This window comes from Pelodiscus sinensis, chromosome 16, assembly GCF_049634645.1.
Source record: "Pelodiscus sinensis isolate JC-2024 chromosome 16, ASM4963464v1, whole genome shotgun sequence".
Taxonomy (NCBI): domain Eukaryota; kingdom Metazoa; phylum Chordata; order Testudines; family Trionychidae; genus Pelodiscus; species Pelodiscus sinensis.
In genome coordinates, this window is record NC_134726.1 from 3,553,839 (window position 1) to 3,571,665 (window position 17,827).

At 45.2% G+C, this 17,827-nt stretch overlaps 1 protein-coding gene across 3 annotated transcripts in view; it reads left to right on the forward strand.

Annotated features, from left to right (window-relative positions):
- CREBBP (CREB binding lysine acetyltransferase) overlaps window positions 1-17,827 on the forward strand; it is a 178,688-nt gene that overhangs the window by 37,493 nt on the left and 123,368 nt on the right. For 2 of the 3 annotated variants that reach the window (XM_006130608.3, XM_075899107.1), the window contains exon 1: window positions 3,157-3,955. The exons of the other annotated variant lie outside the window; for it this stretch is intronic. In XM_006130608.3, the coding sequence (XP_006130670.2) occupies window positions 3,871-3,955 (85 nt within the window). In that variant the 5' untranslated portion in view covers window positions 3,157-3,870. Of the gene's footprint in view, window positions 1-3,156; window positions 3,956-17,827 lie in introns of those variants that run through there. 3 annotated transcript variants of the gene reach the window in all.

Genomic DNA, 17,827 nt, shown 5'->3' on the forward strand with positions numbered 1-17,827 from the left:
AGCGGCGGCGAGCCCTGCTCGCCAGCTGCGCGGTTTGGCACGCTGTGCATGCACAGACCGCGCTGCGCATGCACAGATCGCGCTGCGGCGCCATGCTGGGCTAAAATCTACTCGCCACAGGCGAGTAGATTGCCCTAATTGTTGAGCCCTGCTTATTAGCCAGAATGGGTAGGAATGGTATCTCTGTTTATCAGGAGCTGGAAATGGATGACAGGAGAGAGATCACTTGATGATTACCTGTTTCTGTTCATTCCTCTAAGACACCTGGCATTGGCCACTGTTGGAAGACAGGATACTGGTCTAGATGGACCTTTGGTCTGACCTAGCATGGCCGTTCTTATGTTTCAGAGGGGTAGCTATGTTAGTTCGTAACTGGAAAAACTTAAAAAACAACAAATAGTCTTGCAGCACCTTAGAGACTAACAAAAATGTAGATGGCATCATGAGCTTTATGTATCACGAGTATTATATTATTTTGTGATGGGTGTGCATACATTGCATGAAGGCAGCAAAGGAGTGCACCGATAGGTTTGTGTTTTGGGGACGATGTCTGGGGGTGTGCACATGCTATAGGATGCCAGTGTGAGGCTGAAAAATGCGGGGAAGCTGCATGATAGTCATGTGGGCAAGTGTTGTGTGGAGGTCTGGGTTCTGCAGGGATTGGGTACATGTGGGTGGAGAGCATCACTTAGACATTTAGGAACCACAGGGTGGCAGCATGGGGGCTGTGGGTGGACATCATAGAGAAGTAATGGAGGGGACACAGGCTTGTTGTGTGGGAAGGTACGGACACCACAAAGGGCATTATGGAAAAGACAGCATGAGAGATACAGGTCAGCATTAAGGGGGTATGGGGGAATGTTGCTAAGAGATTTGGGTGCCGTTGTGTAGGCAGGTTGTGCGCTATTTTTCATCAATGAGCAGAGCCGGCTCTAGGTTTTTTGCCGCCCCAAGCAAAAAATTTTTTGGCCGCCCCCCCTTTTTCTGTTCAGGGAGGGACTTGGGGACACAGGCACTGTGAGCACCAGAGTTCCCCTTCCTTAGACAAAGGGAGAGGGAGAATCACCTGGGTCCCAGCCAGGGGTGAGGTTGTCAGGACACAGCACAAGGGGGCTGGGTTCCTGGGCAGGTGTGTGGGGGAGGGGAGGGAGGGGGGGAATGTTTAGAGAGCCAGACAGGGGATGGGGATCCAGGCGGGGGGAGGGGGGAGAAGAGACGGGATCCCAGCAGGATTGCAGGGGGCTAGGAGGAGAAGAGAGGGGGGAGGAAGTGGGAGGGAGGGGGGGTCACAGGATAGTGGGCAGGGGGACAGCCAGTCAAGGGGGGTTCACAGGCAGGAGAGCTGTGGGGGAGAGAACACAGGCCGGAGGGGTGGGAGAGGGGGAGTGGTGGGAAGGGTGCACGGGAGCAGGGATTGCCGGCCGGGGGCGGGTGTGCACTCACGAAGGCAAAGAAGAGGCCCTCAGGCCCAGCCTCATCAGCCGCAGCCCCCTCTCAGGAAGTACCCAGGGCTGCCCACGCAAAGCTCCCAGAGCTCCGGGGCCAGGTGCAGCCTCCGAGCAGCCAGACACAAGGCTCCCTGCTTGGGAGTTGGGGCCCCGCCGCGGCTGAGCTCCAGTGCCCGCCGAGCCCCTGAACTCTGGTCCAGTGAGTTGGCTGCCGGGAGCAGCCACCATGGCCGTGGCCTGCCCCGCCAGGCTTAGCGTCACCAGCTGCGGCTGCCCTGTGCTGGGGCTAGGTGCTCCGTCCTCCCAGCGCCCCACCCTCCCAGAGCTCTGGGGCCAGGTGCAGGCTCCGAGCAGCAGAGTGCAGGGTTCCCAGCTCAGGGCGGCCTCCGCAGGGCTCCCTGCTGCCCTGCTCCTCCTGCCAGCCAGAATGCCACCTCTGTCAATGTGCCACCCCAAACACCTGCTTGGTTTGCTGGTGCCTGGAGCCAGCCCTGTCAATGAGATCAGGGACGGGTGACGAAGGGACGCCGCCTGGGTGCAAGAAATTTGGATCTACTGCAGCCATGGGCAACCTAGGCTAGTGAGTGGGCTGTATTAGTGGTCCTCCATAATCTCAGTGGTCTGGAAGATTGTCAAAACAACGAGAAGTCCTGTGGCACCTTGTAGACTAACAGATTTATTGGAGCATAAGCTTTAGTGGGCAAAGACCCTCTTTATCAGATGCAAGATTGTGGTAACCAAGACGGTCTCCTTGGTCAGGGTGGCTTTGCTAACTTCTGAGGGGTATGCTGATTGAACAATAGCAGTGCTTGGATTGGATGCAGAGGGGGCGCACGGCTCTCACAGTCTGTGTTGTGTGCAATCAGCACGCACCTCCCTCCATGTGCCCTTGCTCTATGTGTGTGTGTCACTTAAGTGATAATGGTAGGAAAGAAAACTATGTGGAAGGAAACCAGCAGACACTGGCAATCATGGACAAGGGTAAACAAAATGACTCCCGGGTTGCACGCAGAGCCCTGATGGGCCGCAGGTTGCCCACCATGGATCTGCAAGGAAGCAGCAAGTGAAGGGTATGGACAGATAGGGCAACGAGAAGGCAGCGTGGGGAGTGTTGCAGACTGTTGCACTAGTATTATTGGGGAGCAGCATGGTGCAGAGGCCAAGGCAACAAAAGTCCAGCTTGGTACTCTCTGTAAATGCTGGTGGGTGATGCACCCTGTCAGCCCGGTGCTATGATCCCTGGGAGGGGGTGCACTGCTGTGAGGCACAATGGCAGGGCAGGCAGGAGTGCTCTGCACTGGCGGAACAGTGGGGTGGGTGCTGCCCCGTTGCACTGGTGCTGCAGAAGGGGGGCACAGAGCATGGGGCCAGGTGGGCAGGGCAGGGAGTAGCATGGGAGTGGTGTGGCTGCTTGGTGGAGGCTGTTGCCCTAGTGGGATGGGGTTAGGGACAGCAGAGGTGCCCCTCCGAGGTGGCTCCAAAGGGGTAATTGAGCAGGAGCCAGAGGGGCGGGATTACTGTGCACGCTCATTTACATAGGTTTGCATCCTCTCCTCCCCCAGCCAGGAGCTCCAGGGCAGCTCGGCGCTTTCCGGCAGGGCTCGCCTCTTTCCGGGACGGGGCGTGCCCCCCTGCGCGGTGACGCAGCACGCCGGCCCCGCCCCCGCCCCGCCCCCATGGTCCCTGGAAAAGAGAAGAGAAAAAAAAACTTTTTTTTTTAATTGAGGAATCAACAGCCGCCATCTTGTCGCGGAGCCGGAGCGCGGCGCGGGCGGGAGCGGGGCCGGGCCGGGCCGGGCCAGGGCAGCGGGGCCGCCCGCCGGGGCACGGGCAGCCGCACGGAGCGCCGCGGAGGGCCAGACGGGCTCGGCCAGCGGGGCAGCGCCGGCCGGGAGGGGGCGAGCCGGGCGCCGCCGCCGGGACCGGGCGCAGTGGCCGCCGCGCTCGCTGCGCCGCGCTCATTGTTGTCCCCGCCGGCGGCGGCGGCTGCGGGCGGGCGGGGGTCGCGGGCCCGGGCGCGGGGCCCGGCGCGGGGCCGGGGCGAGCCCCCCGCTCGGCGGGGAGGGCGGGGACGCGGCGCGGAGGAGCGGGGTGGGGGGGCGCTATGCTCCCTGAGTGCCTGACTGACTGAGCCGCCATCCGGGCACCTCCTCGCGCGGCGGGGAGGGCGGGGGAGCGGCCGGGAGGAGCGAGCCAGGCGGGGGGGCGCTGGGCTCTCTCCCCACCCCGCCCCGAGCCCTCCTCCCTGCGGCCTGCTGCGGCGGCGGCCCGGCCCGGGCATGGGGCAGCGGGGGCCGCCGCCGGCCGAGCACTGAGCGGCGCTGTTCCCCCGGGCGCGCGGCGCGGAGTCTGCTGGCGGCTGCCCGCGGCCGGGCGCGCAGGACCGGGCGGCCCCGGGGCTGGCACCGCCGAGCCGGCTACCATGGCGGAGAACTTACTGGACGGGCCGCCCAACCCCAAGCGAGCCAAGCTCAACTCGCCGGGCTTCTCCGCCAGCGACAGCACAGGTGAGGGCACCGCGCGGGCAGCGCCGCTTCCCCGGGGGCAGCCCCTGCCAGGGGAGCCACCCGGCCGGGGCCACTCGCACTTCGCCGGGACCCCGCCCCCGCCAGCTGACCAGAGTGCAGCAGCCTGCAGCTGACTCCCCAGCCTGCCAGCTGCGCTCCGTGGCTCGGACCCGGCGTGTAACTTCAGCCCTCCACCTTAGAGCTCCACCGGGGAAGGCTCTAGGGCGTAGCACGACCTGGCGAAAGCGAGGGGCTCACCTGGCGCTGGCTTGTGCTTTAGAAATAAGTGTAAATGAAAGAGAGAGCTTCAGCATTGGTACATTTCTCTCGGAGTGGGGCAGCCTCTTCAAAGGCGTTTTGGTTTCCCAGGTGCGTGTAGACAGATTCCTTCGTGCGTAGCCTATGCGTGTGTAACTTTGACAAGACCGCAGAGTTACCTAGTGCGCTGGAATAGCTCCTTGTCTGTTCATAAATGTGTGAATGAGCAGTGTGAAGTGCTTTCGAGAAGTAGGCATTTTTCCATTACAGTAACTGCTTTCAAAAGTTTTGGCGTTGGGCAAGAGAGGCTTTTTTTTTGGGGGGGGGGGGAGAGGATTTTATAGACTTAAGGAAGGAAATTTGACAAATATTCTTCTAGGCAGTGTACACTTTTCTTTTGTGCACGTTTGTGTGTGCGATCGCTTTCACCTTCGCTTTCATCATTGTCATTCATAACCCTGGTCGTAACCCAAAAACTAGGTTTAACAAATGGTAGATTGTCTGCTCTGAGAATTTTCCTAAATATGTACGTGCCTTGTTACACATTTCAGTTTTCTTGTATACATGAAAACATCCCCACTAGTCTCGTAATGTTTACATATAATAAACTTGACAGCAGTGTGTCTTATAGCCATCTTTCACATAATAGGTGGGGAAGAGATGAGCGGGGGGGGGGGGGGGGGGGGGGATGATTGTACAGTAATTGCCAAAAGACCTGTCAGGTGTAGTACTCAGCCATTTTAACTCTTTTTGGAACTGACTGGAGTTGAGAGTGAATGGCAGTAGACACAATGCTGTGAAATGCCCTGTTAATCAAAATAACTGTTTGTAATCTTTCAAATAGTCACTTTAGGTTGCTACAGTAGTAGGTAAAAGATTTGAAACTGACTTTTGAAGGTGTTATTTTTGGAAGTTTTAATTTGAGAGAAACTCAGTTTTGCAAACTTATGCATTTTGGGTAGTCTCAAGGAACTCAACAAAATCTGTAGGATAGATACAGTTAAGCCTGTGCAAAAGTATTTGTGAGGCTAGGGCCTCAGTCAATGAAAAATGACACTGTCAGAGTAAGTACTGTATCTGACATATAGAAGGCAATACAAATTGTTAGGGTTCCAAAGTAGAGTATTAGTCAAAATGCTGAACCTAAAATGGGATCTTGTCTCTTCTTGATTAATAACAAAGTTGTGTGTCAACCATAAATGTTGCCTTTGACCAGTTTCTCAGATTGATAGATGTGAGCCACGTGCAACAGCAGGCTGCATATTGTACTGTTGAATGATGATTAAGGTTTCAGTCATGCAAATGCTTACACACATGCTTAATTTTACTATTGTGAGTAGTCTCAGTGGAGGATTGGACTATATATTTAATGAAAACACTAAGTTTTCCCTTGTTTCCCTTTCACATGCTGTTTTTTGTAGTAGTGAGTAGGTTTACTCAATCCGTTTTCTTGATAAATATTACTTCTTAGCTTGAATCATTCCAGTAAAAACATTTTTTGTTGAGATAAGATGTAGAATGTTCTTTCAAATTATTCGAGAGTGATGTAAGAATTATTTGAGGCAAATCTTCATTTGTGTATTGGAGTAATGTTTGCATGATTGAAGTTAAGTCTTGTGAACTTTTTTATGAATGTGATAGTTCTGTAAATTTTGAAATTATACATTGAGTTAGCATTTTAATAATACAAAATCAAAATATATTGATAAAAGTAAAGCCTTGTGTATATCATAAATCAGTATTAGCTAGATGACTAAAGTGATTATGTTCTTACACCAGCAACACAGTATGCTAATCAAAGCTAGTTACTACCAATACTAATTGTCAGGTTTCATCCCTATAACTAAGCTAATGAGTAAAATATCCATGGGAAAGGGTTTTCATTTATCTGCCTAACCAGTAGGATCCGTGTGTGTGTGTTTTATCAAATCCTCCGAGTTTCTTGTTGCATAATTTTAAACATTTGATTCTTGTTTAATTTCATAACACCTGAGTTGCAAAGTAACTCTGTTATTGCAGTGTTAATTTTAAGATTTGAGTTCATAGTCATTTAATATGTTGTCAGTATTCACATTTTGATCCAGTAAATTATCTAGATTTTTAAATTAATCGCTCTGGAGCCAATGCATGCTGTGTGGGTGCTGATAATATATCAGTTAGTAGCGTTTTATATAAAGGTGTAGCAAAATGAGCATTCCTTAAGGTGCCTAAAGGAGCCAATATATTGTGGCTGCTGTGATAGTTATACTACTGTATGCTATGCTGCAAACAAGGGAATTCATGCGTATTTATTAAATGTCTTGAAAACTTTTGGTATTGTAGAAATTATTTTTAAAAACTAACAATCATAGTCTTATTCAAACGGTTTTATTTTATAATCTTTACATTTGTAAATGTTTATAAATGTGATTTAGGGAAGTTAGGATGATCCTCAGATCAAGCAAGTTAATATGCTGTAGTTTCAGCATTACATTGCTTAGCGTTGTTTTACAATTTCAGATTATGTATTGGTTGATTAGTTATCCTGTCTGTTCCTTAAACACCCATACAAGTATTTGTGACAATGAAATAGTGACTGTCCTATATATGTTTTAAACATAAGTATTTCAGAAAATATTGAATTATTTAAAATAGGAAAAAAATCCCCTTCTTATGAATTACACTTAAATGTATATAGATTATTTTCTACTTATTATTTTTAACTACTAAAACACTTTTAAGAATAAAGCTGTACTTGCATACCCATTTTACTTTAACCTTTTTTCTTTCCCTTATCTAAGAAATAAGAATGCGTTTCAGATATAATTTTTCAGTTTAAAACAGATAGAGGCTTAAAAACTGGATTTTTATTTGATATCTCTAAAATAGTATCTTCTATTTAAATTAACACAGACTGAGAAAGTAAATATTCATGTACCTAACTGTGAAATGCATATGACTTGGTGAAGTGGTTTAAACCCATCTCCTTTTGTGTACCATGTGAACATTTGTGCATATAGACTTCCAAAACATTGTTAGGCATAGTTAATAAAATTTGCCCACTTTATTGCCTATATAATCAAGGTTGCATATAGAAAAGTTATTTGTGCAGTATAAGACTTTTACTTGGATTTACATTCATAGACAAGCCTTATAGTGATTGGCAAATTTGAATTCTGCTGAGAGAAACTTATAAAAAGTGCTTGTAGGAAAAAAGGTACAGATGAAGAATAAATGCTTTATATTGTGTTTTTAAATTATTCTGTGAAATTTTAAATTTATTTGCAGCACATGACAAAAGTTTTTGGAATAATGGAATGCAAAGGCACTTGGAACACAAAATGTGGTTACAATCAGACAGATACAGCTCAATCTCTTGCAGGTATATTGGTTCTTTAGACTGGCCAGGTGTTTGCCTCCCCTGCTCCCTGCAACTATATAATCATGAAAGGAGACATGGTTAAGTGGGTTGATCTGAGTTTTATGACTTTATCATCTCAAAAAATGTCTTCCCCCATGGACCAAAAAGCACAGTGCCTTAAGACATAATTCAAACCAAGATCTTAGTAAGATTAAAAAATGTATTATGAGTTTGGATGAAAACACAGTTAGCATAAAAACATATAAATGAAGCAAAAACACATACTTTTTTTTCTTATATCCCAATGGATTAGCAGCATGATGCTCAGAAGAGAAATTCCCCTTGGCATCTTGTTCCCAAATTATCCATTATGGGGGTTTCTTGCATTGTCCGATAAAGCATATGCTGATAGCCTGTGTTGGAGGTAGTAGATTACTGATTCTGTTCTTGAATGGAAATTCATATGGGAGTTATTTTGTTGCTTTGCAATATTAATTGGTTGGTTTGGAATTCATTTTGGGATTATATTTTGAATTATAATTGTACATGTGCCCAGAATTTGTATTAATGGATGCATTTTTATGATTTTATAAATATCAGGATAAATGCTACCTTGTGCTGTGAACAGAGACATTACCCATGTGTAATCCTCTGCTGAGCATAAGTATCTATGAGGTGTGCATGAACAGAGCCCTGTGGAGATACAAAATTTTATATCCGCATCTGTGCCCACACAAATGGGCTGCAGATGTCCACATCTCTGGATACAAAGCAGATATCTTTGCGGATTTGCGAAGTTCTAGATACAAATTTGTATTCGCATCTAGCTGCAGAAATGAGCCACGTATGCATAAAACCGCGATTATATAGCAGGTATCTTCCCATTTTCAGGGCTCTATATATAAAGGTGCTGCCGCACCTTTGAGGCTTCCCGATATTTGTTTGGGTAATAGTTGAAGTCTTCTTTGTAGGGGTGATTCAGATTCTATTCCTTCTTTAGTTTCCTGGCATGGTCGTAACCCTGTGGCCGTAGCATCATACTTTGACTTCAGATCAAGAATAAGTGGTCAGAAGAGCTGAACTGTTAAATAATGGTCTTGTTTACGTGCAAATATCTCTAAAAATAAAATGTGAAGAAAGACCCATACAAAAATGTTGCTACATGAACAGAGATTTGTTTTTATGAAAACATCAGTCAGTAGAAGAAATTCAGGTTATGGCCATGTATAGTGAAATAACTGGAATAGTTTAGAAATCTGTCATAATCTTTACTTTATTTACGCTTTCCTGGCTCTTATTATGCTTTAAATGCAGAGCTGCAACGGGAGTAGGTCCCGATCCTGCTGCAAGCCTGGGCTGGGCTGGGCTGGGCTGCCTGCCCGCCCGTCTCCTAATACGCTTCAAATGCAAAGCTGCAGCAAGGATAGGTCCCTGGGACTGAGCTGGGCTATTGGTCAGTCTGCTAAAAAAGTTACTGGCGGGGGGGATGGGGAGGGGAAATGTAGTCTGTAACATTAATTGACAGGGCTTGACAAACTATGTAATCTACTTGCCCATGACGAGCAGATTACAACCCGGAAAAGCTGGTTTTGGGCGATCTGCACATGCGCAGAACGATCTGTGCATGCGCAGATCGCTGGACAGTGCGGCTGGCGAGCAGGGCTCGCCGTGGCTCGGTGAGTTGAGTTAATTGATAAGCTTTTGCTTATTCGTTAATCGACTACACTATTACATCCCTAATGAGAACGCCGAGTAAGTCTATAAGTTTTGTCAGAGACATTGAAGACCTCTTACCTCTTCCCCTCTGATCACACAGATAGATGTAATTTACTTCCCATGTGTTGTTAAAAGCATGTTTGGGGCAGCAGTCTTCTCTTTCACAATGAAAAGAAAGTTGGAGCATCCTAGATTAGGATGTCTTTTTCTGCTGTACATAAGCAGGCATCTTATCATAGTGATAAATTGGTGTGTGTTCACTTTCTCTTTCTGTAGTTTCTGCTTTTGTGTACTCTTACAGGGATAAAGCCGTAAATTAAGACACAACTTGGATTTTGTAAAAATTGAATTTGTGGTTGCTACAAAACAAATTCAATCTTTTTTTTCCTCCCCTAAATGTTAGTGATGCAGTTCAAAGATGTATAGAATCTTTCTATGGTAATACAGGATGAGCCAATAAGGGCTGACCATATGGCCAGCCACAGGTTGTTGAAGTCAGTGGGAATTGAGACTACTTGAGTTCTTGCAGGATAAGAACCATAGGGCTCTACATAGGGATGGCTGTCATTGTTATGGTGTTGGTATACTAAAGTGTGTAAATCACTGTTTCCAAGCCTACTATGGGCCTGTAATCTGTTCCTTATGTCTGTTTGGTGTATACTTCAGTGCTGTGCACTTTTGCACATGCTCTCAAAGCTAAATTGCCAAGCAAAGAAAAAAGTGCCCTTCAGGGATCTAGAATTGAAAATAATACAACATTTGAGGGCACATTTATGCAGCAGAAAGGAGCAGTAAAGAATACAAGTTTTGTTTCACTGTTAATTTTTACAATGTGTCATAGTTTTTTTTATTTACAATGTTACTTAACCTACACTACAAAGGATAATTTTAAGGTAATAATGATTAAATTACATATAAATATATGTGCTGTATACTTACATTAAGACACTTTGTAGGAGAAACTTTCAGAATATATAAAATAGAAATGAGGGGATAGTTATATTAAATAGATGTATTCTTTTTAGCTGAAGGAGTGTAACCCCCCCACTTTTCCTTAAACTTAAGTGCTTTAGGAGCTTTTGTGATTCAAAAGGAGAGATGAGCAGATAGACGTTTCACCCCATTAATACTGCCAGTTGCTGAACAAACAATTTGAAGCTAATTTAAAAACAAACTATTGTTCTGCACGTTTCACATTTGACAGAAAAGTTATACTTAGGCAGCACTACTGTTAAATATTTGCCTGACAAGAGAATTTCCTCCCCTTGAGTATCTTCTTGTTCTTAACAGATGAGTTGTCTCCTTTACTGCACAGCATGAAGGGTTACAAAGCTGTCTATCAAGACTAACGTGCCTCACCTGTTGACTTTCTGTCCCATACTGTTTGTGCATTTCATGCTCCTTTCAGTAAAATCCAACTTTTAATTATAAGCATGCTTTTCTCAGAATTCCACCTTTTTAGAACAGAGTCAACTTAAATTATATGTGGGGAAAATGTTTTACCTGCTCTTAGAAGCCAGGTTGAAAAAAATCATTCACTGTGTCACTTGTGGTGAGAGAGAAGGTTTCATAGGTGAGTGCCAAATTTTAATATTTAATTAAAAAATGCTGAGCTTTCTAGTCTTTACGGTTATAAAGATAGTCTACCAAACCAAACTTATTGTAGCTAATATAGTATGTCTTCCCAGTGAGTGGATGGATAGCTTCAGTGTCAGATGGATAGCTGCTGTTCAGAGATTTGCATACTACAGCAAATACAAAATCTGACACATGCTTTGGCTCTAGCAATTCAGAATCCAGTGGGCAGCTTGATGTGACAAAAATCTCATCAGTTTTGCTGCTGCTTCTGAAATATGAGCAGTAGCAGAGGGAGGATCTGGAACTACTCACTGGAGCAGAGGGGCTGAAGGGTATGAATAGTGAAGACAACCATGTAGGAGCAGCCAAAGAAAAGAAGGGATGAAGCTGTGGAGAATGCACATCACTCAGCAGCAGGTGGCCCTTTGGTGTGGTGTCAGAGGGAATCAGAGTATGTGTGCTGCCTTTATCTTTCAGCTATCAAATAAAATTTTTGTAGAGAATCCGATTTGATTTGATTAGCTTGATTACTTGTTACTCCAAAGATAGTCCATGATAAGCACCTTGATAGGAATCCTACTGCTATCTTTTTTCCAGCAGCTTGAGATAGTGGAAAGTTGGGGGCGAGGTGAGGGGGGTGTCTCACCTGGGTGATCTCCCCTCCCCACACTCCACCCACCCCATTTTCATTTTTACTTCTGGCTATTAACTGAGAGTGAGTTAAGCAGATTCTTGGAGGAGAGAGAAGTTAGAAAAATATGGTAGACAGTGTGAGATACAAGTGAGAAGGAAAAGAGCCAATCAATCGAAGATCATTCAGGAAGAATCATCACAGAGGAGTGATGCCAAAAGGGAAACCAGTAATAGACACACAGAGTTATAATTAAAAATTAAATAGAAAGTTCACTGCCTTGTTAGATTTTAAACATCAGCTGTATTGTTTGGGATGTGGCTTCTGAAGTTAATGGAGTGAAAGATTTTTTTTTAACCCTGACTGGTAATCTTAAACTTCAGGCTAGAAGGTATACGGTAAATTTTTGAAACTGCTTGTAACTGAAAGAAAGATAAAAGGAAAAAGCATTTTTATGTAAATCTGTTGTTTTACTTTGTATAGTCCGGAGTCAGTTGGTTTTCCTTTGTTTGGATTTTGTGCACAGTAGCCAAAGACAGGGCAAAAAATAGGAAAACATTGGCCCTGAAATGACTTTTAACTCTCATTTTGAGATTGACTACATTTTCAGTTGGCAGTGTCCTTTTTGTCTCTGACCATTTACACCACATATACCCACTTGTACCCAAAGCTGTGAGTGTACTTTCTCTTGTCTGGGAAACACTGGTTGCTAGAAGAACAAATGGCGGAATAAAAGAAGACCATTCCTGCCCAAAGTTCAGAGTCACTCTCTCTATTATATTGAGGGAGGCAAACTGTTTAGTGCTCATGGTTTCATGCTGTTTTGTGGCCCTCTTCTCATTGGGCTTCCTAATAACTTTGATCCTCTAAAGATGGGCCTATTTATAGTGTATCAGTTTTATTTCTCTAAGAACATAAGAGCGGCCATACAGGATCTGACCAAAGGTCCATCTAGCCTGGTATCCTGTCTGCCAAGAGTGGCCGATGCCAGATGCCCCAGAGGGAGGGAACGCAGCAGGTAATCCGCACATGATCCCTCTCCTGTCACCCAGTTCCAGACAAACAGAGGCTAAGGACACCATTCCTACCCATCCTGGCTAAGGTAACCATAGAAGTGGGCTTTGGTAATTGATGCACTTTTTCAGGAATGGGCAAACCAGATTGTCTTTCCACTTATTCCTCAATTTGAGAGAGGTGTTCAGGTGCAAAGGAGTCTTGCTAATTATCCAGTAATCTTTTTGGCTTATGCTGATTTTGGCTTATTAAAGTCCATTTTCAAGATATTTGGGCTTTTGGATATAGTCATTTTCACCTGTGGTGGGTTTCCTTAGAAAAACAAAAAATAAAAAACCCAAACCCCCACCAACCAGGTGTACCCCAACAGTTGGAAAGGATTATATTCTGGTGTATAAAATTCAGGTGCTTTTCAGGAAAAAATCAAATCAGTAGTTTTTTAATTTGTTCATTTTCTGTGAACGTCTATTGCATGCATTCATTTAAATGGTGTGGGTGTGAGAGTGAGAGAGTTATACAATTTGCTACTGTGCTTTCCTATTTCCTGGACCCATCTATTAATCCCCAGAGGGGGAAACTCAAACAAGTGTCTTTCAAGTCCATCTCCCAGTCTCTTGAGTGGCACCTGCTGGTCTTGGCTTTTTTGCCAGATGTCAGAAGATACAAAAATGCTTTGATTTGTCGTGTAACTTATTGCTCCATCTCACACAAACAGTAACTATATTGCTTGACAACACAACAATTTATAGTGAGGACAACACCAAAATTCTAATTTGTTTATGAACGAAATTTTAATTGTTCTAAAAACTAAATGATGAGGCTCTAACTGTGCTTATGCCTGTTAAGAAACAATAAGATAGTTTTATTAAACTGTCTAGGAGCCTAGAGCAGATGAGAATGGGACAGACTGGAGGAAGAAGCATGGTTAGTGGCACTTCAAACTTGGCTTCATTCAGGAGGAATGTTTTGTTCTCTTGGAAACCGTACATTGTCACAGATCGTTTGACACTTAGGCCATAAAATCTGACATGACCAAACCTGGATTTGGTAATGTCACCTGCCTTTTATGGTAAATAGGGCCAACTAGACAATTTAAAAATACACAGTTGAAGTATTTTGTTCCCAATGTTATCTTCTGGGCTGATAGAAGCTTGCATAATCCAATAAATACTGCATATGGAAAAATAAGGGAAATTAAACAAAGAGCTAAAGAATAAACAATGCATGATGGTTGGTTGAATGCAAGAATTGACCTGATAATAGTAGTAAGTTCTGTAGTCATACAAAGAAAAATTTCCCTTCTACATGCTATTGATTCCTTCTGAGATGAAAATGTCAGAATAAGTATCCAAGGTGCTGAAGAAGTCAGCCAAGAATGGAGACCAAAATATGATAAATTGGTCTTTTCCCTTTTTTCTCAGGATGCAAACAAAACATTGAAATAGATTACAGAATATCTCAGATGCAGCCATCCTAAACATCTGATTCATGAGCGTTCCATCACTGGTTACTACTCTCTCCAAAGGGCTTCATACCTGATATACAGTACGGAAGCTTTATCTCTGACTTCCATCAGGTCCATGATTATAAGATTTATCCCAGGCATCAAATTATAGTACAGGAAGGAACCTTAAGAAGTCAACAAGTCTTGTCCTTGCACTCAAGGCAGGGCCAAGCACAATTTGAGACCACCCATCACAGATGTCTGTCTAACCTGCTCTTAAAAATCTCCAGTGATGGAGAGTCCACAACCTCTTTACAAAATTTATTCCAGTAGTTAACACTCTGACAGGAAGTTTTTTGTAATGTCCAACATAACTCTCCCTTGCTGCAATTTAAGCCCATTGCTTCTTGTCCTATCCTCAGATATTAAGGAGAATATTTTTTTTCCTTCCTCTTCTTTGTAACAGTTGTATAAGTACTTGAAAGTTATCATGTTCTCTTTCTCTTCTCTTTTCCCGACTAAACAAACCCATTTCTTTCAATCTTCCCTTAAAGGTCAAGTTTTCTAGACCTTTAATAATTTTTGTAGCTCTTCTCTGGACTTTTTCCACCTTGTCTACTTTAATCATTAAGCATCTCTCCCATTTTTCATGTTTTCTATTAGTGTTTTTCCCTCTTCATTTAGTAACTGACCTGCTTTCTCCTTGGTTTTCCTCTTGCTTCTTATATATAGAAGGTTTTCTTGTTGTTCCTTGTCTCTAGTTAGAGCTCATTTTGTTCCTTGGCCTTTCTAATTTTACCTCTGCATGTGCTGTTTGTTTATATTAATGCTTTGTAATTTGACCTAGTTTGTCCTTGTACACGTACGTGTGTGTGTGTGTGTGTGTGTGTGTGTAAATGAGGCTAATCAAGTCAGGGTGGAAGTGGCTCATTCACAGTATTTGATGTGGAGATGTGAATACCAAAAGAGGGGAAATTGCCTTTGTAGTGCATTAATCAGATAGGATCTTTATTCAGTCGATCCTAATGAATTTGCAAATGAACACCAGTTCAGGTGTCTCCCTTAGCAATCAGGTTTTGAAGTTCTTTTGTAGAAGGATGGCTACTTTCAAATCCATTACTGAATGTCCAGGGAGGTTAAAGTGTTTCCCTACAGGTTTATGTGTGTTGTTTTTCCTAATGTCTGATTTGTGTCCCTTTATCCTGTGGCATAGAGACTGTCTGGTTTGGCCAATACACATGGCCTAGGAGTATTGCTAGCAATTGATGGCATTTATCATGTTAGTTGATGTGCAAGGGGATGAGCCCCGGGGGGTGTGCCTCATGTGGGTAGGTCCTGTGATAGTGTCACTTACATAGATATGTGGACAGAGTTGGCAGTAGGGTTTGTTGCAGGGACAGGTTCCTGGATAAGTGTTCCTGTAGTGTGTTGTGTGGCTGCTGGTGAGTATTAGCTTCAGATTGGGAGGCTGACTTTTGGCCTATCCTAAGCTTTGAGAGTGAGGGATCGTTTTTCAGGATAGGTTGTAGAGATGTAAGTGACTGGTTGACTATACGATAAGCATAAGCTTATCGGATAGTTGAATAGTGACTTGACTAGTTGCTTCCCCCTCTCTTGTTACCTTTATCAGAGAGGGGCAGCATGGGCAGGGAGCAGGAGTTAGTGCTGGGGGGAACCCGGCTTAAAAGCCAGTTTCCTCCAGCACCGTCTCTGTGGGGAGAGGCAAAGGCGTCCCTACTGCTGCACCTCTCTCTTTGAAATGTACAAGAGCCGCCCGGAGCTCCTATACATTTCAAAGGGAGAGGTACAGCAGGTTAGCGAGCGCCTCCCTTATCAACTAATCAAGTAGTCAGTGGAAATTCCATTAACTACTCAGTTAGTTGATTAATCAAAATTTAACATCCCTTCGAGGTTGTGGATTGTCAGTGATGTGCTGGAGGGGTTTTAGCTAGTGATGTAAAAATTTAAGAACATTAAACATGTAACCTATTGAAATTCAATCTGTTACATAGTTAAATGCTCTATGGGCTCCTGATGGCTTCTGGGAGCTTAACTGATAAACTGTTGCATCCCTAGTTTTAGCTGGAGGCTGTATGTGATAACCTGTGGTGTCCTGTTGTTTTCCTTGCTGGGTCTGTCCTGAAATAGGTGACTTATCCGTACTCATCTGGCTCTGTTAATCTGTTTCTTCACTTTTCCCAGGTGCTTGATAAAGATCTTGTAGGTGTTTGTCTCTGAGGGACTGGAGTAGCTACGGTTGTATCTTAGGTCTTGGTTGTAGACAATAGATCGTGATGTGTTTTGGGTGGAGGCAAGTAGGTGATAATAGCAGTCAGTAGGTTTCTGGTACAGGGTGGTGTTTGTGACTATCATTTATTTGTACTGCAGTGTCCAGGAAGTGGATCTCTTGTGTGGATTGTTCCAGGCTGAGGTGGTTGGTGGGATGAATGTTGTTGAAATACTGGTGGAATTCTTCAAGGGCCTCTTTCCCATGGGTCCATATGATGATGTCATCAATGTAGACTAGGTGGAGGCAGGATGCTAAGGGACGGGAGCTACGAAAACGTTGTTCTAAGTGAGCCATAAAAATGTAGGCATATTATGGGGCCATGTGGGTACCCATAGTGGAATAGATTAAGTTGGATCTGTGCTCCATCGCTTGGTGCTTTCTGTGCTCTGGCATCAGCCCAGCACCCTAGCCAGCCCTGGTTTTCCTGGCCAACCTCCAGAAGCTGGCTCTGGAGGTTTTTTTGGCCAGGACTGCACTGGGACTCTGTAGGGGTGCTTGATCTTCCCCTGAAAGAGGGAGGGAAGGGCCTGAAATTCTTGCACACTCAGGTCCATGTCTTGTGCCTCCACACCTGGCAGAAGCTCTTGTATGATGCAGGTAGTCCGGCATGGAGCACACTGACGCACACCTTCCTATGCCATTTCAGAGGACTCCGCTATGACCAGCAGCTCCTTAATCTCCATCCAAGGGTGCTGCTGGTCTTCTGCTAGGACCTCCTCTGGCAGCTGGTTTCAGCAACCAGGGTCTGTGGTGACCATCAAAGGGCAGATCTTCTCATGGGCCCCTGCTACACAATCCCCAAATCAGTATGTAGGAGGCTGAGTCCCCCTCGGTACACCAGAGGTCGGTAACAGCAGAAGTTACCAGACTCAAGAGACCTCCTGGATTACAACTAAGGAAACTGAGTGACACTCAGCACATGGGGCTTTCCATCCTTGATCATCTCTGGCGTGTACTTCAGAAGCTGTGAGCAGCCTTGCTACTTGATTTTACCTTTACCGGGTCCTGCAGGAGGGAACTCCCAGCCCACCCTATACCCCGGGCCTTCTGGACCTTTTAATTGGGCCTCTGCTCCATGAACCCCTCCACCCCAGCTGTCCCATCCATATCCTGTGAGCCAGCTGTACAACTTGACGCCAGTTCAGTTCTGAATTGCACCAAGGAAGCATCTGTACATGCTTGTCCTCCGCACCCTTCATTTCCTCACCCTTATGGCCTACCCCGATACAAAGTAGAGAGACCTATTGCCACCTCTTAAGGGTGGGGAACCTCTGGTGGGCCAGCCTATATTCCATCCTAGTCCCATAGCTAAATGGAGATATCCATTAGCAGCTTCTCCATGGGACTTATTTCTGCTCCTCCCTCTGTTCACACATTCGAGCAGAATTCCTGTGGGCAGTATCTGCTGTCTCTCTTGATGCCTTCAGGGAGCAATAGGCACTGTCTGGAATTCTCTGCTTGGTGTCCCCTTCAGGTTCTCTTGTTTTGACCCTTTGACTTTTATACTTGTTTTCTGTAATCAGAGTTCCTGGGCCTTGTGGAGTCTCCTGAAAGGTTGGGGAGCTGTCCTTTAACAGCAGGCAGGTGTACATCCGCCCAGT